Genomic DNA, 25,262 nt, shown 5'->3' on the forward strand with positions numbered 1-25,262 from the left:
GTTTTACCATAAATTTTTAAAAAAGCAATAACTCTGTAAGGAGGATCACAAACAAAAGAAATACAAGACCTAAAGAAAAAAACAGTTGGTCAACAGGAAGAGCTGCAATGTGAGCTGGTTGGTTCAGGAAAAAAGTACTAAAACTGTCACAGAAATGAAGACAAATTTGGAAAGAACACAGGAAACACTAGACACTGCAGAAATCTCAATGGGGAACATGGGAGATAGAAATAATAAAGCTGAAATAAATGAAATGAAAAGGAGCGAAAAATAATTAGATATATAGACCAAGCAGAGCTAGCATCTGTATAATTGGAATCTCTTAAGGAAAAGCAAAGTAGAGTAAGTATTGAGAGAGATGTCAAGAAAAATTTCCTAAAATAAATTGAGATTTATATTAATATGTTAATAAAAATGTAGTAAAAGTTGACCCGAGAAGGTTTATGCCAAGACTTATATTATTAAAAATAGACTTGAAATATAAAGGAAATAATCTTTGAGCAGCCAAGCAAAAAATTAAATCATTTATCTAGGAAAATATCAGCATGGCTTTAGTCTTCTCTGTAGCAATATTCTATAGGACAACATTTCCAATATTTTCAAGGAAAATGGGAACTAAGAATTTTATATTTAGGTAAATTGTTTTTATAGTGTAAAGGCTAAAGACAAAAAGATTAGAACTTGCAAAAATTTGGAGGAATTGTTCCCCTGAGTCCTTTTTTGAAGAAACCATTATAATCATTAATTTTAGCTGGCCAAGAGATTACTGGGAATGTTGGCAAGTTTTGAATACATTTAAACTGTAGAACTAAGATAGAAAGAAATGTGATGATTAGGATGACAGGACAGAATGTAAGCATTATATGCTCTCACAATATAGAAATGATACATGTAACAATAACTGAGCAGGAAAAGGGAAGGAAGGTGGGAGGTAGAATAAATTCACTAATTGCATAAGCTCTAGTAGCCAGGAGTCAAAGCTTATCAGTTTAAGCAGCCAAACTGAGTAACAGAAGTAGAAGCATAGTTAATAGTACAAGAGTAAACTCTAAGAGAGATAAAATTATTGACTAATAGTAGGTGGGGAAGGAAGAGGAAATATGCTAGTTTTAAATATTGCTCATATGGAATTTTTATTGACTGAAAACGAATAGAAGAGTATTATGATTGTATGGATAACCACTAGAATAAAAATTACCCACAAAAAACAAAGGAAAATCAGTCATATTTGGTTTGTTAAAATTAAAAAAAATTAAATTATGAAAACAGAAAACAATTAATGTGAGGTAAGTATAAACAAATTTATAAATTATATCAATGCATGTAAATGGGTTTAACTCATCTAATAAAAATATAATTCAGATTTGGGTCACATAGCTTATAAGAGAACCCCTTCAGATAAAGTAATTACAGATTTTAAAAATAAGAGTATGAGTAAAGGTATACAGGCAAATATAAATAATAAAGAAGGTAGACCAAAAGGATTAAGTGAAATGAAGAATTGGCTTTTTATTGCCAAAGGATACAATTCACAATGAAGATAAAATGGTTATGAATATATATGCATTGAATACCAGCATATCCATATACTTATAAAAAAGAATGAAAGAAGAAATTATTTAATAGTAAGAAATTTTAATTTACCTCTCAGTCATGACAGGTCAAAATATGAAACAGAATATATAAAATATAAAACAGTATAGCAAGTAATTCTAAGAAGCATAATTAATGAGCAAGATCTGACAGGTACATTTATTTTTTTTAATTAAAAAAATTTTTTAAAAATAAATTTATTTTTATTTATTTATTTTTGGCTTTGTTGCCGCGCGCAGGCTTTATCTAGTTGCGGTGAGCGGGGGCTACTCTTCATTGTGGTGTGCAGGCTTCTTACTGCGGTGGTTTCTCTTGTCGTGGAGCACGGGCTCTAGGCACGCGGGCTCAGTAGTTGTGGCTTGTGGGCTCTAGAGCACAGGCTCAGCGTGATGCACGGGCTTAGTTGCTCCGCGGCCATGTGGGATCCTCCCAGACCAGGGCACGAACCCGTGTCCCCTGCATCGGCAGGCGGATTCTTAACCACTGCACCACCAGGGAAGTTCCTGACAGGTACATTTAGAACCCTGTATTCTTCTGAATATAGAGACTATACTTTCTTTTCAAGTGCCTGTTAAATATTTTAAAAAATAGAGCTTTTTTAATACAAAAATGGTAATACATTTTAAAAATAGGCACAGTTTACTAATATGAGAAATCAGAAAACAGAAAGACTGTTGCTTTCTTAATCAACTTTTGTGTAAAAATAAAATTTCAGAATATTTAGAAAACAGTGATGAAAGCACTGCTATGCTATGGTACTATGCCAAGGTAGTGCTCAGATGAAAACTTATGTAAGTTTAACCACTTATATAAATATATATATATTTAACCACTTACTTAAACATTGGAAAAACAACAACAAAATAAATGAAGGCAAACAGAAGGAAGAAATTAATAAAGATAAACATAGAAATTGAGTTAGTAAAACTGTAGTATTGAAAATTAATCCAGAGGTAACTGTTTACTTTTTTTTTAACAGAAAGTCAGCTAACCCAATCAAGAAAAAACAAAGCACAAGTTAACAACATAGCAATTAACAACATAATCAACAATCACATAAATTGAGGAAAATAAAAAAGATATATTACTATTAACATGGCAAATAAAATATAAACACTTGGATAAAATGAAAATTATTCTAGGAAAATATAACTTACCAACTACATATGTATGTTATCACAAGAAAATTCTAACACTCTTAAAGAGCAGATAATCCCAATGCTATTTTAAACTATACCGAAGTATAGAAAATTAAGAAAATCATCCAGATTCTATTTTTATGTAATCTCAAAGTCTGATAAGTACCTCACTAAAAAATAAGACTAGAGACCAATTGTGATTATTAATATTGATGAAAAGTCCCAAATAAAAAAATCACAAACTGAACTTTGCAGCATATTAAAATAATTATTCATCATCACCCAGTATGACTTATTCTAGGAATGCAAGGCTTTCCCTGTATTCAATATTTAAAAAATCTATTTTTGTAATTCATCGTGTTAATTGACATAAAGAAAAAAAGTAGATGATCACCTCCATGGATTCTGAAATTTAACATTATTTTGATTAAAATAAAACAATCTAACTAGGGGTAGGTGGTTTCATTTACATGATAAATACACTTGTATATCAGCTCCAAACCTGGCCTCTTAAAGAGAAAAACATTGTGATATTCCTACTAAAGTCTGAAACAGATAGGGATGCTTATAAACACTGTTATACATTGTGCTAAGTTTTACATTTCATTAGCAAATAGATAAAAGAAGGAAAATAAAGGCATAAAAATTAGAAAGGAGGAGGTAAAGCTTTTGCTATGTGACAATTTATTCATACATTCAAGAGGTATTTATTAAGTCCCAACTATATTCTAGGTACCTGTGAAAAAAGATACAAAAAATTTCCTTTGTTTACAGAGCTTACATTCTAGTAATATCCTATTACATGACTATATACCTGGAAAATTAAGGGAATCAAGTGAAAAACTACCATAAACATTACAAAATGTTAGCACAAAATTAGTTACCTTACATACACACATGCACACACACATAAAGCAGTTAGAAGATATAAGAAAATTTCTTAATTATAATAGAAACCAAAAAAGATGATATCCTTAGGAATCAATGTAACAAGGATGTGCAAGGTATGTGAGGAAAATTTTCAAACATTGTGAAGAACACAAAAGACAAATTCAGTTAAAGATATCAAGTCACCCTACGCTAGTATAAGAACTTGGTATAATCTCATTATAGATACCGACAGGTTTTCTTGTTTTCCCATTTCTTTTGAAACTAGACAAGTTAATTCTAAAGTTCATATAGAAAAATAAATAAGGATTTCTGAGTAACCTGAGCATATGTACTGGCACATGAGTAATAGAACAGTGGGAGAATAGATTTGATTTCTCATGGAGAAAACATGAATGATGGTACTGGTCTATCTGGGTAGCCATTTGGAAAGAATTAAAATTAGATTCATACCTCCCACTGTATACCAGGATATATTCCAAATGTACTAAAGATTGAATGTAAGAATCAAAACAGTAAATGTATTAGAATCAAAGCTGTAAATGTAGGAGAGTTTCTTGTATTTTCAGAGTAGGGGATGCTTTTCTACTTATGACCCCAAATACAGAAGCTATAACAGAAAAGATTGATAAATTCAAACATGATTTTAAAAACTTCTGCAAGTAAAAAACACAAGCAAAATGCACCATAAGCTAATTCTAAAACTCAAGTGACACATTAGTACATACTATGCAGTTTATGGTACAGATATAGGTTTGATCACTCTAATGACTGAAGAACTTCTACAAATCAATAAACAAATTAATAGCAGATAAAGAAAAATATGGGCAGTAGATATGAAAAGACTGTTCTAAAGAGGAAATACAGATGGTTTTAAAACACAGGAAAATATCCTTCTTTCATAAAAAGAGGAAATCAAATTAAAGATATACTGAGGGGCTTCCCTGGTGGTGCAGTGGTTGAGAGTCCGCCTGCCGATGCAGGGGACACGGGTTCGTGCCCCGGTCTGGGAAGATCCCACATGCCGCAGAGCGGCTGGGCGCGTGAGCCATGGCCGCTGAGCCTGCGCGTCCGGAGCCTGTGCTCCGCAATGGGAGAGGCCGCAGCAGTGAGAGGCCCGCGTACCGCAAAAAAAAAAAGATATACTGAGGTACTACTTTTTATATATCAGGCTAGAAAAAAATGGAAAAATCCAATAACATACTCTGTTGATGAGGCTTTGGGAAATGGGTACTCTTGCTGTGAGAGTATGAATTGGTAAAATCATTGGTGACAGTAATTTTTCAATATCTAAAAAAATTGCAAATGCATGGACCCTTTCATCTCCAGCATTCGCTTATAGGAATTTATCTCTCTATATTTGTGTATAAAATAACCCATGACAAGGTTATTTATTGCAGCATTGTTTGTAGTAGTAGAAGTTCGGAAGCTACCTAAGTGCTCATTAATAGTGGAGTGGATAAGTGAATTATGGCATGTCCTTAACAGTTCTACAAAAGAAGGAGGGCGTTCCCAATATTTTGATGTGGAAATGTTCCAAGATACATTGTAAAGTGAAAATCCCAAAGTCCAGAATAATAGAACCGTTTGTGTGAAGGTGGTGGTGGGGAGACATAAGAAAGCATATTCAAATTTGTTTATATTTGGTAAGATAACTTTGGAAAGAAATTGATTGAATAGCCTGTTACCTGGTAGGAAGGGGAGAGTAGGAACTGAGAGAACAGGAACAAAATGGAAGGTGAAATTTGGGATAGTTTTTATTTTGTGGACCATGTGAACGCTTTACCTATTGAATAGACCTAGATAATGAATGAAAATTAAAATTGAATTCCTTTAAGAAAATGGTATAGCCGAGGTATATTGTAGGCTGTGCATTTTCTCTCTCCCATATTTTCTAATTGAGAGACACGGAAGGAGAGTGTAGATGGTGTCCTGACCTCTAAGCAAAACGCCTCAAAGTACACGCCGCACTGAAAGTTTGCAAATAACTTCTACAGACACAAGCTCAACACGTTTTATAACCTCGGTCACAACATTAAGGCCATTTGCTGTGTTTCCTATGTGTCTGACACTCTGAATTTCTTGAGAGGCTTTAAAAAGGAGTCACATGTACATTCCGCCCTTATAACTTGACAGCTGGTTGGCCTGCCTTCCCTACCCCATTTTTGCTTCTGTCCTCTGATTATTAACATCTCCTTAATTGTAAAGCAAAGGCAGAATAAATAAAGGAGTAGAACTAACTCCGTTTAGTTTTGTTGTACGGCAGGTCGCCCTCATGTAATCGTTGGCAGGATGCTGTCTAAGACACCGAAGAGAGAGGAGGGACAGAACTAACATGTACTGAGATTTGCATACATTTTTACATTCCACCGTTTAGGTGGATAAATAACCTTCTTTTGAACAGGTAAGGAAACTGAGGCTCAGAGAGTTCATTGGAACAAGGAGTTGAACCTATGTCTGTCATCTAATGTTATAGAAATGAGAGCAAGAAACAGAGTGTCATCATATGGCAAGCATAAATATTGATAGTTTCTCTTTTTACTTTACCAAGTTTGCATCTTCAAGTAGTGCGTAGTCATTGTAAAAAGTTTGATGGAGTTCTGGTCAAAAGGATGACCAGGAAAGGAATAGAAGAGGAGTGTGTGAAGAACCAAGGAGAGGGGAGACTGAAAACATGTTTTGTAAGTGGAATTGGTACCTTACTCTAAGGTGAGGTATTTGGGGATTATTCCATGCTTTTTTTCTGTCCTGCATTATCCTGATATGTGATAATGGGTACAGCATTTTTTCATTAGAAAGTGAAATATTTGAATGATGTCTTTTTGCAAATTCACCTTCACCTAACTCCTTTCCTTGAAGGCTGGTGGAGCTAACTCAGCCAGCTGGCTGTTCCATCGAACCTTTGTTGCCGTAAGAAGTACCAGCATTAGAGTGAGATTCATATTTTTCAGTGTTGTTTCATAATGAGTAACTTCTCTTGTCCTAAGTGGTTGTTTACATTCATGCTGCTGATGGAAGGCCTCGGTCCTCAATGGTCAACATAGAAATCTCAGTAGCAGATAGAAAATACAGGAAAAACAAATATCTCCAATATAGACAAGGGCAGATCTGTTCATGGTGAAGATGAAAATGATTTTCCTGGTACCTTGTTTCATAGCATCCTGATGAAAAGAGATTGGAGGGCCTCTCCAAGCAGCTGGACTGGGATGTTCGCAGCATTCAACGCTGGTTCCGACAAAGACGCAACCAGGAGAAACCAAGCACACTGAAGAGGTTCTGTGAGAGCATGTGAGTTGCTGTTTTACTTTTTGAAAGAAAAACCTGCTTAACTTACTCATATCATCCCTGAGGTGAAAAATAACAGCTCAGTGCAGACTTCAGGAGCCCCCCCAAAACATGCCATCTGGTGGAAGAAAGTCGATGAAAACCTGGGGGTTAGTAGTTTGTTGGAATTTGTGATTTCCACTTTGGATGCAGTAAATGAGGTTTGCTTCTTAATGGAGTTTCAACACAGCAGGCAGATTACAAGGGCCTACAGTGGTATTTTCAATCAGCCACCTTTAACATATGCCATTACTTTTATAGTTTGCATTTTAATAGAGGGGGCTTAGTCAAGATGTTCCTTCCACTGATAAAAGTTGAGATACTAGGATATATTATCGGAGGGTCATGATGTTGGCCTGTCTTCCCGGAGTTATAAGAAATGGCTGTATTATATTCCTGGGTGAGTTTAATGAAGCATTGCTTGAAGTGGGGGATGGAATGAAAGTCTCTTCCATTTCTGAAATGTGAACCTCATGGTGTGTAAATTATAAGTCAATAAAGCTGCTATAAATAATAAAAGATCCACAGAGAACTCTTCGAGCACAGTGATATTTTGAAATAGTGACGCTCAATATGTATATCTATAGGAAAGTTAGAGAAGGAAATATTGAATCATCGAGCGCATCCCCAACAAAGGGAAGATTCTGCTTTGAGACTTGTTGCTCCATTTGGTCTTCATCCTTTGAGATATGACTGTACCTTTGTCTAATGGTTCTTTCCTTTGGGAACTTTCCCCTGACACCTGGTCACTTAACAATGCTGTCAGTGTAACTCTTTCCATTTTGGGGTTAAAGTTGCATTTTCAGGTTTAGCTTTCAATTATTCTGAAAAAGTATTTTAGCAATTGTGATCTAAAGCCTAGAGGGGAACCTAATTTTATGGGAGAAACGAATGAGAGGCAGAATACTATCATAAATCCTAGGGTTGGATAAATATGGGGAGCATAAACAGGGTCTTCAGGAGGTCAGAATATTTATAAAGCCTGGAAAAACAACCTAGCAGATAGAATCTGCATAAGCCCTTCCTATAATGAACTTAGTGGCAGTTAATGGAAGAAGGATTTTTGCATCTGGGTGCCTGATCAAAAGCCGGAATTGTTTTCTGGCCTGGTTGTGCCACATATGCAAAGGGCCTGGGCTCCAACGCTGAGCTGCAGGTCTGAGCAGACGAAGCACATGCCCGTGTGCTGAAACTCATCTGCCATCTTCCCCTCCTCCAGCTAACTTCTTTGGTAATTCAGTGCTCTCCCTTTGCATACTGTACTGAGTTGACAACAGTTTCTAGGCCAGTATGCATAGGAGTCGTTCACCTGGATCTTGTTAAAATGCAGATTCTGATTCAGTTGGTCTGGTATAGCAACTGAAATTGCATTTTTAACAAGTTCCCAGATGATGCCACTGGTCCGTTGACCACACTTTGAATAGCAAGGCTTGACACTGTACTGGTGTTATGTGTCTTCTCCCTGAGTTCAGCTGGTCTTTGTCTGCATACCACAATCACCAGGATGGTCATAGTTAATACTTAGTTAAAACTATTTCTAAATGGTAGCTGGAGGCATGGTGATGTGAAGGCACAGTGCAGGTGGACGGTGTGTAAAGTATCGATTATGATTTTTTTCCCTCAAGAAGCTTTGTACGAGATGTGACACAATATCTGCATATGTGTAGATATTTTAGTTTTAAAATTCCATGATAGATTTAAAAAACTAAACGTATATGTGTGCTGTACGGTTGGTATGGACAGGCAGTAGAGCTTAAAGGAGAAAGATCAGCTGTGCGTTAGGGCACACAGCAGGGTACCTGGGACTAGAACTTGAGTCCATACCGGTGACCTTGACCTGTCTGTTTGAGAAGACTATGTTGATGAACTTTGGTTTTTTTGTTAATAAATTTATTTATTTATTTATTTTTGGCTGAGTTGGGTCTTTGTTGCTGGGTGTGGGCTTTCTCTAGTTGCGGCAAGCGGGGGTTACTCTTTGTTGTGGTGGGTGGGCTTCCCACTGCCGTGGCTTCTTGTTGTGGAGCACGGGCTCTAGGCATGCAGGCTTCAATAGTTGTGACACATGGGCTCAGTAGTTGTGGCTCACAGGCTCTAGAGCGCAGGCTCAGTAGTTGTGGCACACGGGCTTAGTTCCTCTGTGGCATGTGGGATCTTCCCAGACCAGGGCTCGAACCCGTGTCCACTGCATTGGCAGGTGGATTCTTAACCACTGTGCCACCGGGGAAGCCCAGTGAGCTTTGTTTTGAAACTCTTTTCCTCCTTGGCTTCTGAGTTGCCACTAGGTTTTACTCTTGCCTTTCCAAGGGCCTTGGTTTGCATTGTTTATCCTACATTTTCCCTGGGTCTTTAATGTGCTACTTCTCCAGCTTAACCCTTTGTTTTCCTCATCCTATTTTCCACCCTCTCTGTAGAAGTTCTCTTCTCTCACCAACTACTTCCAAAGCCATGTGTCCAGTGCAGAGGTTTCTTTTGAGCCATCGTTCTGCTGTCTCCCACAGGCAACTCTGATTTGCTTCTACTCCTGACTTCCCTTTTTCTCCTATTTTTATGCCTCTATTCTGTTACAGCTGGAAACTCAACCCAATTAGCCACTGACTTCCATTAGTTCTTTGTAAAGCCAACTGCTATGGCCCTGATCCTAATTGCTCTCCCAGGTCTCTTCTTTATCTCATACTCATAGATATTTTATTTGCTACAAAAAAAAAATAATTTTCCTAAAATACTACTGTCTCCATGATCTGTTACTTTAAAACTTAATGATTTGGGGCTTCCCTGGTGGTGCAGTGGTTAAGAATCCGCCTGCCAATGCAGGGGACACAGGTTCATTCCCTGGTCTGGGAAGATCCCACGTGATGCGGAGCAACTAAGCCCACAACTAGTGCACAACAACTACTGAGCCTGCTGTCTAGAGCCCGTGAGCCACAACTGCTGAGCCCGTACACCTAGAGCCTGTGCTCCTCAACAAGAGAAGCCACCACAGGGAGAAGCCTGCACACCTCAACTAAGAGTAGCCCCCGCTCGACACAACTAGAGAAAGCCCACGTGCAGCAATGAAGACCCAACACAGCCAAAAGTAAATAAATAAAATAAATAAATAAATTAATTAATTAATGATTTTTCTACAACTCTAAGATAAATATTAGGCTCCTTAGTCTGAAAGGTATAACCTGGCTTCCATCTATTTGGTATCAGTCATCCAAATGACCCCCTTCCTTCCAGAGGGGCTGTATTTTCACTGTCCATACTTTTCTCATTCATTCCTGCCCTGGTTTGTGCTATATTCCTGGCATGGAACACCTGCATTCCTCAGCCCCAACTATTTATCCCCTGCCCATTCTTCTAACTGCAGGCCTTCTCAGTAATGTGCCATGACAGTTGGGTCTGGAGTAAGCAGTAGTTCTTCTGAATTCTCAGTTTTTATTGTAAGTACTAGTCATTTAATACTGAATCAACATGCTTTCTTTATGTGATCGTTTAGCTTTTCTTAGCTTGTCTATATATTTTCATGCTACTTGTTTCACACGTGCTCCTTGAGGACACGAGAACCGCATCTTGTTTTATTTTACATTCTTCTCAGCCTTTATTTACCACAGCATGTAGACTCTGCTGAGTAAGTATTTGTTAAGTGACGGTACGTTACGAAGGCATTGTTTTGGAATGGTCTGCTGATCTAAGTTGGCATCCTGCCTCCCAAAATGAAGAATGCCTAATATACACAACGTTTGGCCTAAAATCTGTCTGGGAAAATGACTGAACATTGGGACAATTACAAAGGCAAGAATTCAGAGGAAAGATGGGGGTGGCAAAGGAGAACATTTAGACAACACCCTGAGGAATTAAGCAGAATTATATTGGTCTATGTGTACACATGTGTATGTCATAGTTATTTGCTTGTCAGTATAAAAAACGATCTGGAAAAGTTGTTTTTAAGCAGGGATGCCCTTTACAACCACCTGGTGTGCTTTTCAAAATACACATGCCTAAGCTCCACCCCAGGATGTCTGATTCAGTGTGGTGACCCAAGTGGGGTCTGGACATATCTATCTTGGAAGGAATACCTGAGTACATATGATAACACATGCCTGGTTAAGAAGCACTAATCTGTTATAAGGAAGACATGACATGTCTTACATGTTTAATGCAAAACAAGAATATGATATTAGTTACTTTTAAGAAATTCTGGCGTTGTATGTGCATTTTTGTAGAATTGTTACTGGACTTATAACTACATACTTAACTCTAATCAGGTTTCTGTAAAATTTAAATAAACCGATTCAAAAAAAAGAACCACTAATCTCTGAAAGGAGATGACTGCTGTTCAGGAGTTCTAAAAATCAAATTAGAAAGCAGGACAGCACAGATCTGGGGCTTGTAGATCTAGGGTCCAAATGAAAAGATTCTATAGTTTTTCTGTTACAGAGGTTACTATTTTAGAAACTATAGAATCCCTTCAGGGGAATCGTAGTTCGTCTTTTGGCAGTGTAGAACAGCACCGGTAGGCATGCCAAAGTGCTGGTAGCCATCTGCTGGCGTGTCCAATTTTTGGCACACCCATTTAATACAGATGGACCGAGTAGAAATTGTTCAGCAAGTAGTGTGTTGAAACATGGATGTGATTTTTTTTTTTCCTTCATGCTTTTGATGTCAGTCATCAACAGCTGTGGTAGTTTTGATGCATGTTTCTTCCAGAAGCATTTAAATCCTTATTGGCAACTGAAATAGAGATTTTCAAGAGGGAGTGAAGGATTTGTAAAAATGAGATAGCACGTGAGACATTTTAGGAGAAACTGGTTCTAAGTGGGAGCCATTTAGCTGGGGGATCACAGTTTGACGCTACTGAAGCTTGGCTTTCCTCCTCCAACAATTGTATCAAGATAATATAAAAATAAATAATATTTTCAATAAAAAAATAAAGTTTTCAGAATAAGTGGCTTCTCTCCCATTGAGGGCACCGTGCTCATCATTTTTGAATATTGTGCAGTACATTTAATAGCATGCATCAGGAGTACATATTATATATGGCTTTCATTTGATCAATCTCCAATTGACTGGACAGATAAATCTCTCATATGCTAGCCTGACAGTATAGGGCAAGGAGTATTCACACTCCACAGATTGGTACTACAGTCGACCTCTGAACAGCAGTGGGGGTCAGGGGCCGACCCTCCAAACAGTCGAAAATCCTTGTGTGATTTTCCATTTCGTCCTCCATATCTGTGGTTCTTCTGCATCCATGGCTCTGCATTTGCAGATACACCCGACCTTGGATAGGGTAGTACTTTAGTATTTGCTGTTGAAAAAAAATCTGCATATAAGTGGACCTGCACAGTTCAAACCCATGTCGTTCAAGGGTCAACTGTAATCTATTTGGGTTGCAGTTTGCTCCGTGTGGACTCTTACTGTAAGATGAGGGCCCAAGATTGTCTTTTCTTTAGGAATTCCATTTTAGAGTTGATGCTGATTAAAAGTACCCCACATGCTGCCATAGTTGGATGCTTCTGGTCCGTGGCAGCAGATTGACCGAAATCTGGGACTCTTTTGAAATTGTGACTTTTATTTCTGCAAAGGAGCCCCTCTGTGATCTTCTTAATTTGTGATTCTACTGAAGGAAGGATAACTCAGCAAAGGGGAAAGGGTGGCTTAACTAGTTACCCTCATACCACCAACTCAGTCACTATTTTTATTTGGTAGCTGTTTTACTTGGACAAGTCAGCAATGCTGTCTTGTGACCTCAGTAAGAAAGTGGAGCCTAATAATTGATGGGGGTCGGGAGAGGGAATAGGGCTGTTTAGGTCTTTGATCTCAGGAAATTGTGTGGTGAATATATTCAACAAGCTTTTATAACCCAGCCACCTGTTTGCAAAAAAAACCCAACTGAATTATTGTGAACTGTTTTAGAATCTTCCATGTATTCTACAGTCTGATGAGGGGTGAAATTTTGCCAAAGAGAAAATTCAGCTTTGATTATTTTTTCCATCAGATCATGACATCATTTACAAAGTTTACCACCAAAGGCCTCCTGAAGATCGATATCGTTTTTGAACGGGAGAATAAGAAAGCATTATCTTATCTTCTAGAGAAATGGCATCTTCATTTTTTCAGTACTAGGATATATGATAAGCAACTCATTGACGCTGATCATGAGTCTGGAAAAAATGAATCATACAATGGAAGGACAACCTCTTAGTTCTTGAAAAGTACAGGATTGAGTTCTTCTGTTACTGTTGTGATGGTGATTATTTCCCATTAATACACAACAGTCCTTGGATTGATGAACAAGTTTTAAGATATGTAGTTACATGTCTAGTTATTGTTCAAATTTGGTCGAGCCCGTGAATGTCTTGGTGTTCTTTGACTATTTTAAATGGTTTTAAATCTATGGCTTGTATCAAGGTAAGTTTTAACTTGGGAGCAGCGAGCAGCAAACTTTTCCTGTAAATGGCCAGAAAAGACATATTTTCAGCCACATGAACCTTGTCACAATTACAACTCAGCTATTGTCTCAACAAAAACAGCCAGAGACAAAGCAAACGTATGTGGCTGGGCTCCAATAAAGCTTTATTTATGGATGTTAAAGTCTGAACTTATCATTTTCATGTGTCCTGAAGCATTATTCTTAAAAATTTTTTTTCAACCGTTTAAAAATTTGAAAACTGGTTTTGACTTATGGGCTATATGAAAACAGATGGCAGGCTGGATGTGGCCAGCCAGCCATAGTTTGCTAAATCCTGCTTGAGGATTACAATACTATTAGCAGTTCTGTCAGAGTTTCAAGAAAAAGAATATGGTCTTATATCACCGGGCACAGTCACTGTTGCTCAGAGTGTCACTATATAATAGAAACATTAGAACAGTTCTGTATGCCCATCTGTAATATTTCTGGGACACAGTGCCTTGATGCTGTGCTATTTCGTTAGCTCAGTCAGGCCCTCTTTGAAGTTGTTAGTATTCTTAAGACAATATCACTTTCACTATAGAAATTTTGAAGATTGATGAATTGAACTATAGACCCTTTACTCTTTTGCCTTGAGTAAGCTTTTGAAATCTTTTCCTCTCTTTCTGCTCCACACCTACCATCTGTGAAAAGTGAACTCAGGTTTTCCATTTAGATCAAGCCTCTCACATTCCTTGATGGCATATGGCTAGGCCTCTAATTCATGTGTACTGGCTAATTAAGGAAAACAGATTTTTGCTAAAAATATCAGAGAGGCCATGCTTTGGCCAAGCTGTCTGTATCTGAGGTACTGCTGGTCAGTTTTCTTTAAATCCTAAATTTCTCAAGGCTCTGTAATTTTTTCAGTAATTTTATTCAACATGGCTAGTGATGAAAAGGACGGAGTATATGGAGGAGTAACAATTTATTAAGGCCTACTGTTCTTATTTAATTCTTGTCTGCCAGTTTTTGAATTTATATGCCATTTCTTATTGTTGTTTAGTCTATGTTAAAAGATATTTATTTCTGATTTGGAACAGGATCATGAAAATCATTACAATCAACTTTGATTATAGAGAATTTTTAAATGTAGAGATAATGTTTATTAAAAAATTGGGGAAAAAACACTCCAAAGCCTACCACCGAGATATAAAAATACTTTCACTTTTTTTACTTATATGGTATTGTATTCTCTAGATGTACCCACACAAATACACATACATGCTATGTATCTGAGCTTGGTGCCTGCCCTTCTTGAGATTTCTTTTCATAGAACCTGCCTCCTCAGGGTGCCTGAAGAAGGCTGTAGAAACATGATGTTTTATGCTTTATCTTCAAGATCTATAAATCATTTACCCCTGAGTGGCAGTCCAGCCATTTGTGCTATAACATGACATATGCATTCCTAAAAACTGCCACACTATGCAAAATTGCACCAAAAAACATAACAGCACAATACAGGGCTTATGAGATAAATGAGTCGAGGCACAGCACTCGAAACATCATCCGTGACACATTTTAAATAAAGATGGGAACCTGATAAAAATAGTAGCACAGGGGCTTCCCTGGTGGCGCAGTGGTTGAGAGTCCGCCTGCCGATGCAGGGGACACGGGTTCGTGCCCCGGTCCGGGAAGATCCCACATGCCGCGGAGCGGCTGGGCCCGTGAGCCATGGCCGCTGAGCCTGCGCGTCCGGAGCCTGTGCTCCGCAACGGGAGAGGCCACAACAGTGAGAGGCCCGCGTACCGCAAAAAAAAAAAAAAAAATAGTAGCACAGTTCTACACATGTTAAATGGTTAAGAAATACATAAAGACTGTAATAAATATGGCAGTTTACCTCGAAAAGGACCTGAAGTCTGCTTTTAATTTCGTGTTGGTATATTATTACTTTGCTAGGGCTGCGTAACTAAATACCACAGACTGGGTGGCTTACACAACAGAAATGTATTTCTTACAGTTCTGGAGGCTGAAAGTCCAAGATCATCAAAATGTTACAGAGTTGATTTCTCCAGAGGCCTCTCTCCTTGGCTTGCATGTGGTCCTCTTCTCCCTGTGTCGTAACATGGTCTTTCCTCTCGCACATTAATCCTTGGTGTCCCTTCCTCTTCTTATAAGGACACCAGTCGTACTGGAATAAGATGCCACGCTTATGACCTCATTTAACCTTAGTTACTTCCTTAAAGGCCTATTTCCAAATACAGTCAACATTAGGGGTCAGGGCTTCAGTATATGAATTTAGTGGAAATACAGTTCAGTCCAAAACAGTGTTGGAAGGGTTACAGCTCATAAGTTGCTGCGAGGGGGGTGGAAGGAGGGTGATCTGAAATGGGAGGGACAGTTGTAACACAGGTGGGTGTGTCTCACAACATGTGTGAATTGAAGTAGCTTGGAGATGTTGAGGGGTGTGTGTGTGTGTGTGTGTGTGTGGTATGTGTGTGTTTTGTGTATTCCTGCACGGCTTAGGTCCACTCATTACAGTTTTCTGCATTCACCTAGTGTTTCTGGCAGATTAAATCGCACATAAGCAAAGATGAAGCTCATGTTATGCTCACATAATATTGGGAGACATTTATGGTTTCAGCATATGGTTTACAGCAGCATTATGGTGTAGTGAGCTCTAGGAGCCAGGTAGTATGACTTTGAGTCCCCTCTCTAACATAAAGATGTATGTGGGATGTTTGGGAGAGTTGTTTGACTACCCTACGCTTCAGTTTCTTTATTTGTAGAACAGGCATATGAATAGTGCCTGCCTCATAGGGCCATTGTGAAGACTAAATGAGTTAACATATATAAAGTGTTTAGAGAGGTGTCTTGCACATAGTAAGGGGGTGGTGAATGTTAGCTACCTTCAACATCATTGAATTGTCTGTTAGTCGAGTTGGTGTAACAGGAGAAGCAACAAAGAGTACAGTTGTCCCTCTGTATCTGTGGATGTGGAACCCGAGAATATGGAACCCATGGATGTGGAACCCGCAAATACAGAGGGCTGACTGTACTGTGCCATTTTGTAAAAGGGACTTGAGCATCCGAGGATTTTGGTACCCGTGGGGGTCCTGGAACCAATCCTCCATGGTTACCAAGGGAGGGCTGTAGCCTGTCACAACCATGCACCGGCCGTGGCACATTCCGTAGTGGAGGTGGCTCTGGTGTTTGAGAGGAGAAATCCAAGGAGATGCAAGGAGAGAAGCTTCTCAATTTAGAGCAAAACTCTTTCATCCTGTGGAACCCCAAGGGGGCAGGATCCATGTGGGCTCACAGGGATGTCAACATACAAAAAAGATGCCAAACCTATCTGAGTTCAGAGCATCGGAGCCTCTGGCTGGCTGCTGAGTAGCCATGTGACAGAACTGGATGAGAAAAGGTGTCCTACTTCAGCAGGGAGCCAGGCCTGCTGTGCCTCTGGAAGCCCAGGCTTTTGAAGCACCACATGAGAGATGTCAGAACACACAGTGAATATCTTCGAACAACAGAGATTTAAAATTTGCCCAGGCGATTCTGAGGAGGACACAGCTTGTTTCTGCTGTGAGGGAGGGAGGAATAAGGCTGGATTCCCTCAGTGCTGGCTTTGGTAAAGCCTCTCTGCTGGGGCTAGGACAGTCTGAGCAGCCTTAGGAGGTCAGCGTGGCTTCTGGGGACAGGAGTTTGCTGTTAAACATAATATTTGTTCGTTACTTCCTAAGTGCAGGCGAAGGGGTAAGGGGGCAATGGATCTTGAACATATTTGAGGATGGAAATCAGATGTACCTGGTTCATGTCCTGGCTCAAGCTCTGTTACCCTTAGCGAATAATTTAACTTTCCCAGCTTCCTCTTCTGTAAAGGAGAAATGACTCCTATTTATGGGGTCATTCTGGGCATTAAATGAGAGGGTCTCTCAGTGCCTGGTTCCCTTTCAAGTGGGCTGCTTTGGGCAGTTGATTCTGTTATTAGTTAAGTTGTTCATTACCTTAGATAGGGAGCCTTAAGTTGTAATACTTAAGTGATGTGACTCCTTTCTAGGGCCTCTTACTTATGGCCCTGGCCGTGGGGTTTTCTGGGTCTTGTATCTCAATTTGCCATCAGGAGAACCGTAGTTGAGACAGTTGAGAAGCAAGGGCTTTGTGGCTTCCTCTTGGGAATCCAGTCTGGTTTGCCCTCTCTTTCTCTCTCGTTCTCTTTCGTCTTTCCACCCTACCCCATCCCTTGCACTCCCCTCCCCCCTCCTGCTGTTACAGGGGCACTTGCCTTCTGCTTCCTCCTGGCTCCTTGCCCTTCTGTGATTAGCTCACGGTGGCCACGTTCCTTAGCCGGGGGCAGACAGGAGGTTTAAAAGAATCCTGTGTCATTACTAATTTGGCTGTAATTGTCTTAAAAGTTGGGACATGGCATAGGACTCCTGATGTTTGAGTATAGCACCTAGTAATGTAAGGGGTGAATATGTTGTATGTCAGGTGGTGGCGGTGAGAACGGTGGGCCCTTGGTACAGAGCAAAAGGAGGTCCAGCCGTGTCCCTTTCGGGAAGATTTGAACAGATTCCAAGTGACTATCGGGGAAGCAAGTCTTTAAGGTTTATTTGCAGGCCTCCCCAAATCTAAATTCATAATGAGCTGTCCATAAGATTGGAAAGCTTAGCTAAAAGTGATTAAAGCCAATGATTTTCATTCTGAATGCAAGTTAAGCTGCTGCCCGTGTCTGTAGGGCTGGCATGATCTGAGCAAATTAAAGTATTTCAGAAAAATCACTTTAAATTTGGCCACTTTTTAAAATGTTTCCTATATACTGTCTCAGAGCAGTTGCCAACTGATGGGAGGCTATATACTGTGCCTAGGGTTCAACTGTGTAGAAAGTTAGTGACACTGTTGTGCAGGCGATATACTGTGAATGAGGCCATTTGTGCTGTGCCACACACATGGTACACCGACACCCAGGCCAAGGTTAGCAGCAGAATTGGCATTAGAGGTTAGTATACAAGTCTTGGCCATGTCGATTAATTCTGCAGCGTTCTGATAATGCCTGTACTCCGTGTATTTAGCCACAGATGTAATGAAATTGCATATTTTCATCTTATATCTGATTATATCACAATAGGTTTTCTTGAAGGTACAGTGAACACCTAATGCTGGTAGGAGAATCAGACCCCCAGCGGCGAGGGGAAAGAGTTGTTTACCGAGGTTATGTTATATTCCGGATTCTGTAATGGGGTCTTTACACTTAACCCTCACAACCACCATCTGTCATATGTTAGGTCTTAAAAGCCTTTCTTACCCATGTAGAAACCAAAGCAAAGAAGGGTGGAGTAACCGACCCAGCACCATACAGCTCATGTCTGGTATTTCCACCATAAGCATCTTTGCTGTAAACATCTTTGCCACAAGCATTTTTGCCACGTAACTAATTAGCCATAAGGCAATTTTGCCTTCAAAGATGTAATAGTGAAAGTGAATAACAAAATTAAATGAATAACAAAAATAAAAAGACTTCATTGCAAAATACAAAATATTTGAATACATTTAAAATCTGTGTAGATTCATGGCAATGCTGTGCAGATAACTAATTTTATTTTGTGGGTTGTACCTAAGCACTTATCTTTGAAGTTTTTTGTTCATAGTATAAATGTTTTTTCCTTGTTGATTCGTCTCCTCATTCAGCATTGTACTTTTTCTTTTTTGCTAAAATTTCTTCCTTCATTAAGAAGAAAGAAAAACAGGATCATTTTAATTCTTGACATATTGTCACCTGTCCGTCAACAGCTGTTGCAGAGTTCTATGGGAAATGTGGGTTCAACTCTGTGCCACTGTGTAGACCATTATGAGGGCTAAGATTTATGTGATATAAAAATGGGAGTACTGCATCCATGGAGAAACAAAACCAACTGTCAACCGGTTATTTTATCTTTTACAGCAAATTGCCTTGCCTTACATATGGCCAATTAGTTACACAGCGAAAATGTTTAAGGCAAAGATGCGTCCAGCAAAAGTACCTATAGAGCTCACACAGCTAGTAAGCCACAGAGCTGGGATTTGTACTTAGTGTTGCCTAAATTCAGAGGCTTGTGTTATTTCAACTGCACAATGTTAGAGAAAGCTCAGGAACATTATATGTTACCGCATCCAGAGCAAATACGGAAAGGGGGCACTGTGGTGTTTTATTTGCATATCACAGCCTCTTTTCTTTTTCCTCTTCACCTCCAGTTTATGAAAGCCTGGGACCAGACTTCATTGCTTTCTCTTGGCACTGTTAGTAATTCTGTACTAGTGCACTTGGAGACTTGTTATTTTCACTATTTGCATCTCTCCCTGTTACTAAACTGACCAAGAGCATGACTTCTGGGACTGTCTTATTCATCTTTTCATTCCCCCAGCTCAGCACATGCCCGGTGTTTTGTGAGACCCCAGTATATGTCTACTGAATGAATAAATTATTTGGATCAGTGACTGGATTGAACCTCTAGAGACTAGAGGATTAAGTTTAATTAGAAGAAACTCAAGTTTATTGTCTTTCAAATACACTATAGACATACCTTGCTTTATTGGGCTTTGCATTATTGCACTTCGTAGATACTGTATTTTTTACAAATTGAAGATTTGTGGCAACCCTACGTCGAGCTAGTCCATTGGGATCATTTTTTCCAACAGCATTTGCTCACTTCCTGTCACATTTTGTATGTATGTGTCACATTTTGATAATTCTCACAAATTTCAAACTTTTCATTATTATTATATTTGTTATGGTGAACAGTGATCTTTGATGTTACTAGTGTGTTTTGGCTCTTTTTAGAAATATAGTATTTGTAAACTAAGATATGTACATTTTTAAAGATTTAATGTTATTGTACACTTAATAGACTATAGTATAGCATAAACATAACTTATATGCACTAGGAAGCCAAAAATTCATTTGAATCACTTTATTGTGATATTTGCTTTATTGCAGTGGTCTGGAACAGAACCCACTATATCTCCAAGGTGTACCTGTAGTCCTAGGGAAGATTGAGATGGGGAAGAAGCAGGCAGGAAAGGCTTCCTGGAGGAGGTGACACTGCTGAATTTTTAAGGGTGATTACTTTGGCCAGGTAGAGCAAGAGTGAGGGTGCCAAAGCCTGCTTCAGGAAGTGGAAAACGCCTGAGGAGTATAGTGGGTTTGGGGAACTTCAACATGAAGGGTGAAGAGGAGAGGAAGAGCCGAGAGGTGACTGCAGCCCTATTGCCAAGCGAGGCCCTGGGCATTTCTTCCCACCCTTTCTTCTCTAAATATCTAGGGCCATCTGACCTTTTTCTAAAATGTCCTCACTTTACCTTCCTTCACAAAAATCCCATGTTTGCTAAGTACTTGGCTCATTTAAGAATGGAATTGACTTTTATTAGTGGTGCCTCATACCAGTGTATGACTAAGACTGAACCCTTTTGTTTATCTTTTGGTTGGGGAAAAAAACCAAAACTTGCTCATTGAACATAAATCTCTCGTTGGTAAAGACATAATAGAGATGATTTTGAGCTGGCACCTTCCTGTGTTCCTTGTGTGGTCTGCCTTCCAACCTTTGTCTGGTCCTCTGAAGAGGATAATACAGTGCATAGAATTGGCATGATGACCTTTCCTCCCCCGACCCCGCTCCTGCCACAAACGTGCAAAAATTAAATGTCTAAGGGAAAGAGAAAGAAAACTAAGTTAAATTATCTTATCACCTCACTATTGGCTATACCAACTGTGTCATATTTTACAGAAAAAAATCAGGGTATGGGACCCGTGATAACTGGCTATATGTTATAAACTCAGCACTCTGTAGTCAGGGTCCAACATTAAAAAAACATAACAAACCAGGACATGCAGTCAGGAAAGCGAGCATGCTTGTATGCTTTTGGGGACAGGTGAATATTTGAAATCTAGATTGTCCCAGAAAATCCAGAAAAAATTCATATGCCCACAAGACTTAATTCACTTCAATTTCCCAAATGGTTACAAAAGGTCTTTATGTGGTAGGGGCTAGGTGCTGGGGGATTTACAAGTAAAGAGGACAAAATTGCTGTTCTCTGGTACTCAGAGTATAAGAGGGGAAAAAGACACAACAATTTAGCAAAGGGCTACATGCGTATGTAGCACTCCCTGGGGACAGGGCTGAGTCATCATGTTATAATGGGTACTTTGGGTTAGCAAACCAAATTTGAGATAAACAAATCTAAGAATTGGTCCATGTACAGAGTATCTTGCGAATGCATTTTATGATGGATTTGAGTGACAGAATTAATTTTGAAGTATATAAAATATTGAATTTTCTTTATGGAATTTAAATCTTTGGATACCGAGGAACAATATTTGTCTGGTGATATCCATGGCATAACAAGTGACCATCTTGTAATGGGATCCTTCCAGACCTTCCTACAATGGAGTGTGTACCACTAAGCCTCACTGTGGTTATTATTGTTCTGGATGCCGGGAGAGTCATTAAGTGTGCAGATTCATTACTTATGCTGGATCTTATTTGGTTCTCCTATCAATGGAAACCAGCTTTCATCCACAGCCATCACTGATCTTTCTTTTAGGTGTCCCTTTCTTCTCTGTGGGTGGGAGGGTGGGGACAGGCATAGATGACCGGCTGGAGGGAGCAGGCATTGTAGAAGTGCTTTCTGGCTTTTCTCAGGTCCAACCCACTGACCTGAAGATTGGGATACCATTTCCAGGAAAATGGAAACCAAGTAAGAAATTCTCAGTGTATCGGGAATGTGGTACGTGCCCTATTTTGTGAGATAAGGTGTGAGAGTCTTAAATTTGTACCTGTAACACTAGTTGATAGGTCCATACAGCCCTCAAGAAGTTGCCAGATGCAGAATTTCTTTCCTCCAAAGTTGTTCTTTATGTGTGCTTTTCAAAGGACACTCTTCTTTTTCTTCTGTTATTCATTCAGATGGTAGTTCTCATCTGTGATTTTCTCTCCCATTATTAATTTTAGTTGTGAAAATGTGTCCAATTTGAGCTAATTTCCATCCTTGTTGGTTCTAATTCTGAAGTAGGACTTGAACCTGTGTGTATCATTTATAGTTGATCAATTCAAAATAAAATATTGTTTTTATCTTGAATTATGAAGGGTTTAAAGGAATCCTGGCCAAACCTCTGGTGTACTAAAGTCTAAAAGCTTCTCTTGCTTCACGAGTTTAAAATTCTTATTTCTGTTTCTTCCCAATACTTATGTGGTTCAGTAAACATTTTTGAGCATTTACTACATGCTGGGTTTTGTGTCAGATGTTAGTTGGAAAATTAGGACCTCTTTCCTTGATGGATAAATGACAGTGTTTCTTTACTTCACTCTCTAAACCTCAGTTTCCCTATCTGTAAAAAGGCTAATAATCTTAAAAACTTGGCAGACTTGTCATAAAGATTAAATAAAATAATTTCTATGAAGTACCAAGTACCTAAAATCATTTCTATGTTTCTATGCCTAACACATAGTAAGAGTTCAAGAAAAGTAATTACTTTTGATCAATCTGAATCTCTCTGTGTTAAAGGCTGGCAAAAATGAATTGAATTCCCTTACCTAGTCAAATAATACTACTCCAAGTGTTCATAATACCTTAGTGTCCCATATGCATTTTATCTAGGCTTTATTTCTATTTTATAATAATTTAAATTATATATAGTAATATATAAGAATAATTAAAAACTCCTTCCCTTTTAAGAAAAGCTTCTTGGAGATTGGACAGAGAACATGGTTTTCTGGCTTTCTGACTTTTAAAGTGGCATGAAATTTGGCACCAAAGTCCTTCACTTTTCCAGAACAGCAGGATAAGGCCCTTGTGGTGGAATAAGGAGGCTTATATTTTGGTGAAGAAGTCAGGGCACACAGGGCCCAGCATGCATCAGGGTCTAGGGTGCCCATTTTACCTGCCTTTCTCTATTACTTACCGACTCACCCTGTATCAGTGTCTTGAAACTTAACATGGGTCAAAATAGTACTTCAAATTTAAAATGAGGCCCTAGAGTTTTTCTGGACATATAAAGCACTCACATTTGCAAGCACTTCAATAAACGTTAGCTGTTATCATACTAATGATGATTAGTAGCAGCACTATAGTTGCCCTTGAAGCAAAGAAGGACCTCCTTTGTGTGGACTCATTTCTTAAACAAGTTTTGGCTTTTCTTAAGAATTTCATGAGGATTTATAAAAATCCATCCCTCTTTGGATTGTACTGCTAGGTAGACGTGCCGTGCCTGTTCCTGCCCCTTGGCCTTTGCTCATGCTGTTACCCCCCGCCCCTCCCCCCATACACAGGATGCCCTTTCCCTTTCCTTGTCCTGACAAAAATATCTGCTCATCCATCAAGACTCTGTTTACTTACCCTCCCTGAGCAAATCTGGGCATTAAGTGAGTGAGGAATTTATGGCAGGCACTGTGCTTAGCGTCTAGCGAGAGCAGATCTGGAAGCAAATCGTTATAAGCTGTGTGGCCTTACCTCCTCCACTAAGGGGGCATCATACTCCCATTCTCTTTTTCCGCTAGTAGCCCCAACAGTTCCCACTTTTGTGTACCCCCTTAATAATAACAATAACAGTCCATTGCTCTTACTTCTGTTTTTATCAGCTAACCTATAAACTCCTCTAGGGCAAAGGTCCATCTTACCCCTGTTTGAATATCCAGCACATGGACTGTGCTTGCACATAGAAGGTGCCCAATAAATGTTTTTAGCATGAGTGAACACATTTTTACCGCTAACAGCCTTCTAGGGATTATTTGCCAAGTCTTTGTTTCATGCATTGCCCAAATATATTTTGAGTGCCTACTGTATGCCAGCAGTCCTGAAGTGCTTGGGACATAGTTTACATTTCACTGGGAGAGGAAACAATGGACAAGTAAATAAAATATGTAGGATATCAGTTGGCTTGGAGCACTCTGGAGGAAAATTAAGCTGAAAGAAAGATCAGGAGTGTGTGGGGGTATGAGCGTTTAGGGGTTGTCAGGAAGTCACAGTTGAGAAGGTGGTATTTGGACCAAGGCCTAGGAGGTGAGGAGACCTCTTGAGTGGAGGGGGAAGCAGGTACAAGTACCCTGAGGAGAAGCGTGCCTGGCCGATGTGAGGTCAGGGGTGTATGGGGCTGAGGGCGTGTGGTGGAGAGAGAAATAGGAGGTGAGGTGAGGGGGTGGCCAGATGGTACAGAGCCCTGAGATCCCTGGAAAGACTGTAGTGTTTACTCTGAGAAAGCACCCGTTGGAGGGTTTTGAACTCATGGTGGGGATGTGGTCTGATTAACATTCTAATGTGATCACACTGGCTGATGTGTTCAGAATGGATTGTGGGGAGGTAAGAGGGGCATGGGAGACCGGGTAGAAGGAGCTACTGCAGTCATCCAGGGAGAGTTCTCTGTGGCTTTGAACCAATGTAGTAGTAGTGGAAGTCGTAAGAAGAGTTTAGGAATTTTTAAAAAGTTTTAATTTTGAAGAATTTCAAACACAAAAAAGGGAAAATTTAGCCGACATCCATATATTCAACATTTTTGACTTATTTGCTTTACCTATGCTGTTTTTGGTAAACCATTTCAAAGTAAATTACAGATGTCACGGGACTTTGTGCTTCAGCATGAATCTCCAGGAAAGAAGGATGTTCTCCTACAGAAACAGAGTGCCATTATCATACCAAACTAATAGATAGTTCATATTCAGATTTCCATATTTGTTATCCCAGAGATGCCTTTTTTTCTTTTTTCTTTTTTTTTTTTTTTTTTTTGCGGTACGCGGGCCTCTCACTGTTGTGGCCTCTCCCGTTGCGGAGCACAGGCTCGGGACACGCAGGCTCAGCGGCCATGGCTCACGGGCCCAGCCGCTCCGTGGCATGTGGGATCTTCCCGGACCGGGGCACGAACCCGTGTTCCCTGCATCGGCAGGCAGACTCTCAATCACTGTGCCGCCAGGGAAGCCCCAGAG

The 25,262-nt window shown here is 39.5% G+C and overlaps 1 protein-coding gene across 2 annotated transcripts in view; it reads left to right on the forward strand.

The window, feature by feature from the left end:
• Nucleotides 1–25,262, forward strand: part of CERS6 (ceramide synthase 6) — a 333,969-nt gene that overhangs the window by 101,223 nt on the left and 207,484 nt on the right. For both annotated transcript variants that reach the window (XM_059053958.2, XM_059053959.2), the window contains exon 3: nucleotides 6,778–6,908. In XM_059053958.2, coding sequence (XP_058909941.1) covers nucleotides 6,778–6,908 — 131 coding nt within the window. The remainder of the gene's footprint in view (nucleotides 1–6,777; nucleotides 6,909–25,262) is intronic.

Source organism: Kogia breviceps, chromosome 2, assembly GCF_026419965.1.
Source record: "Kogia breviceps isolate mKogBre1 chromosome 2, mKogBre1 haplotype 1, whole genome shotgun sequence".
NCBI lineage: Eukaryota > Metazoa > Chordata > Mammalia > Artiodactyla > Physeteridae > Kogia > Kogia breviceps.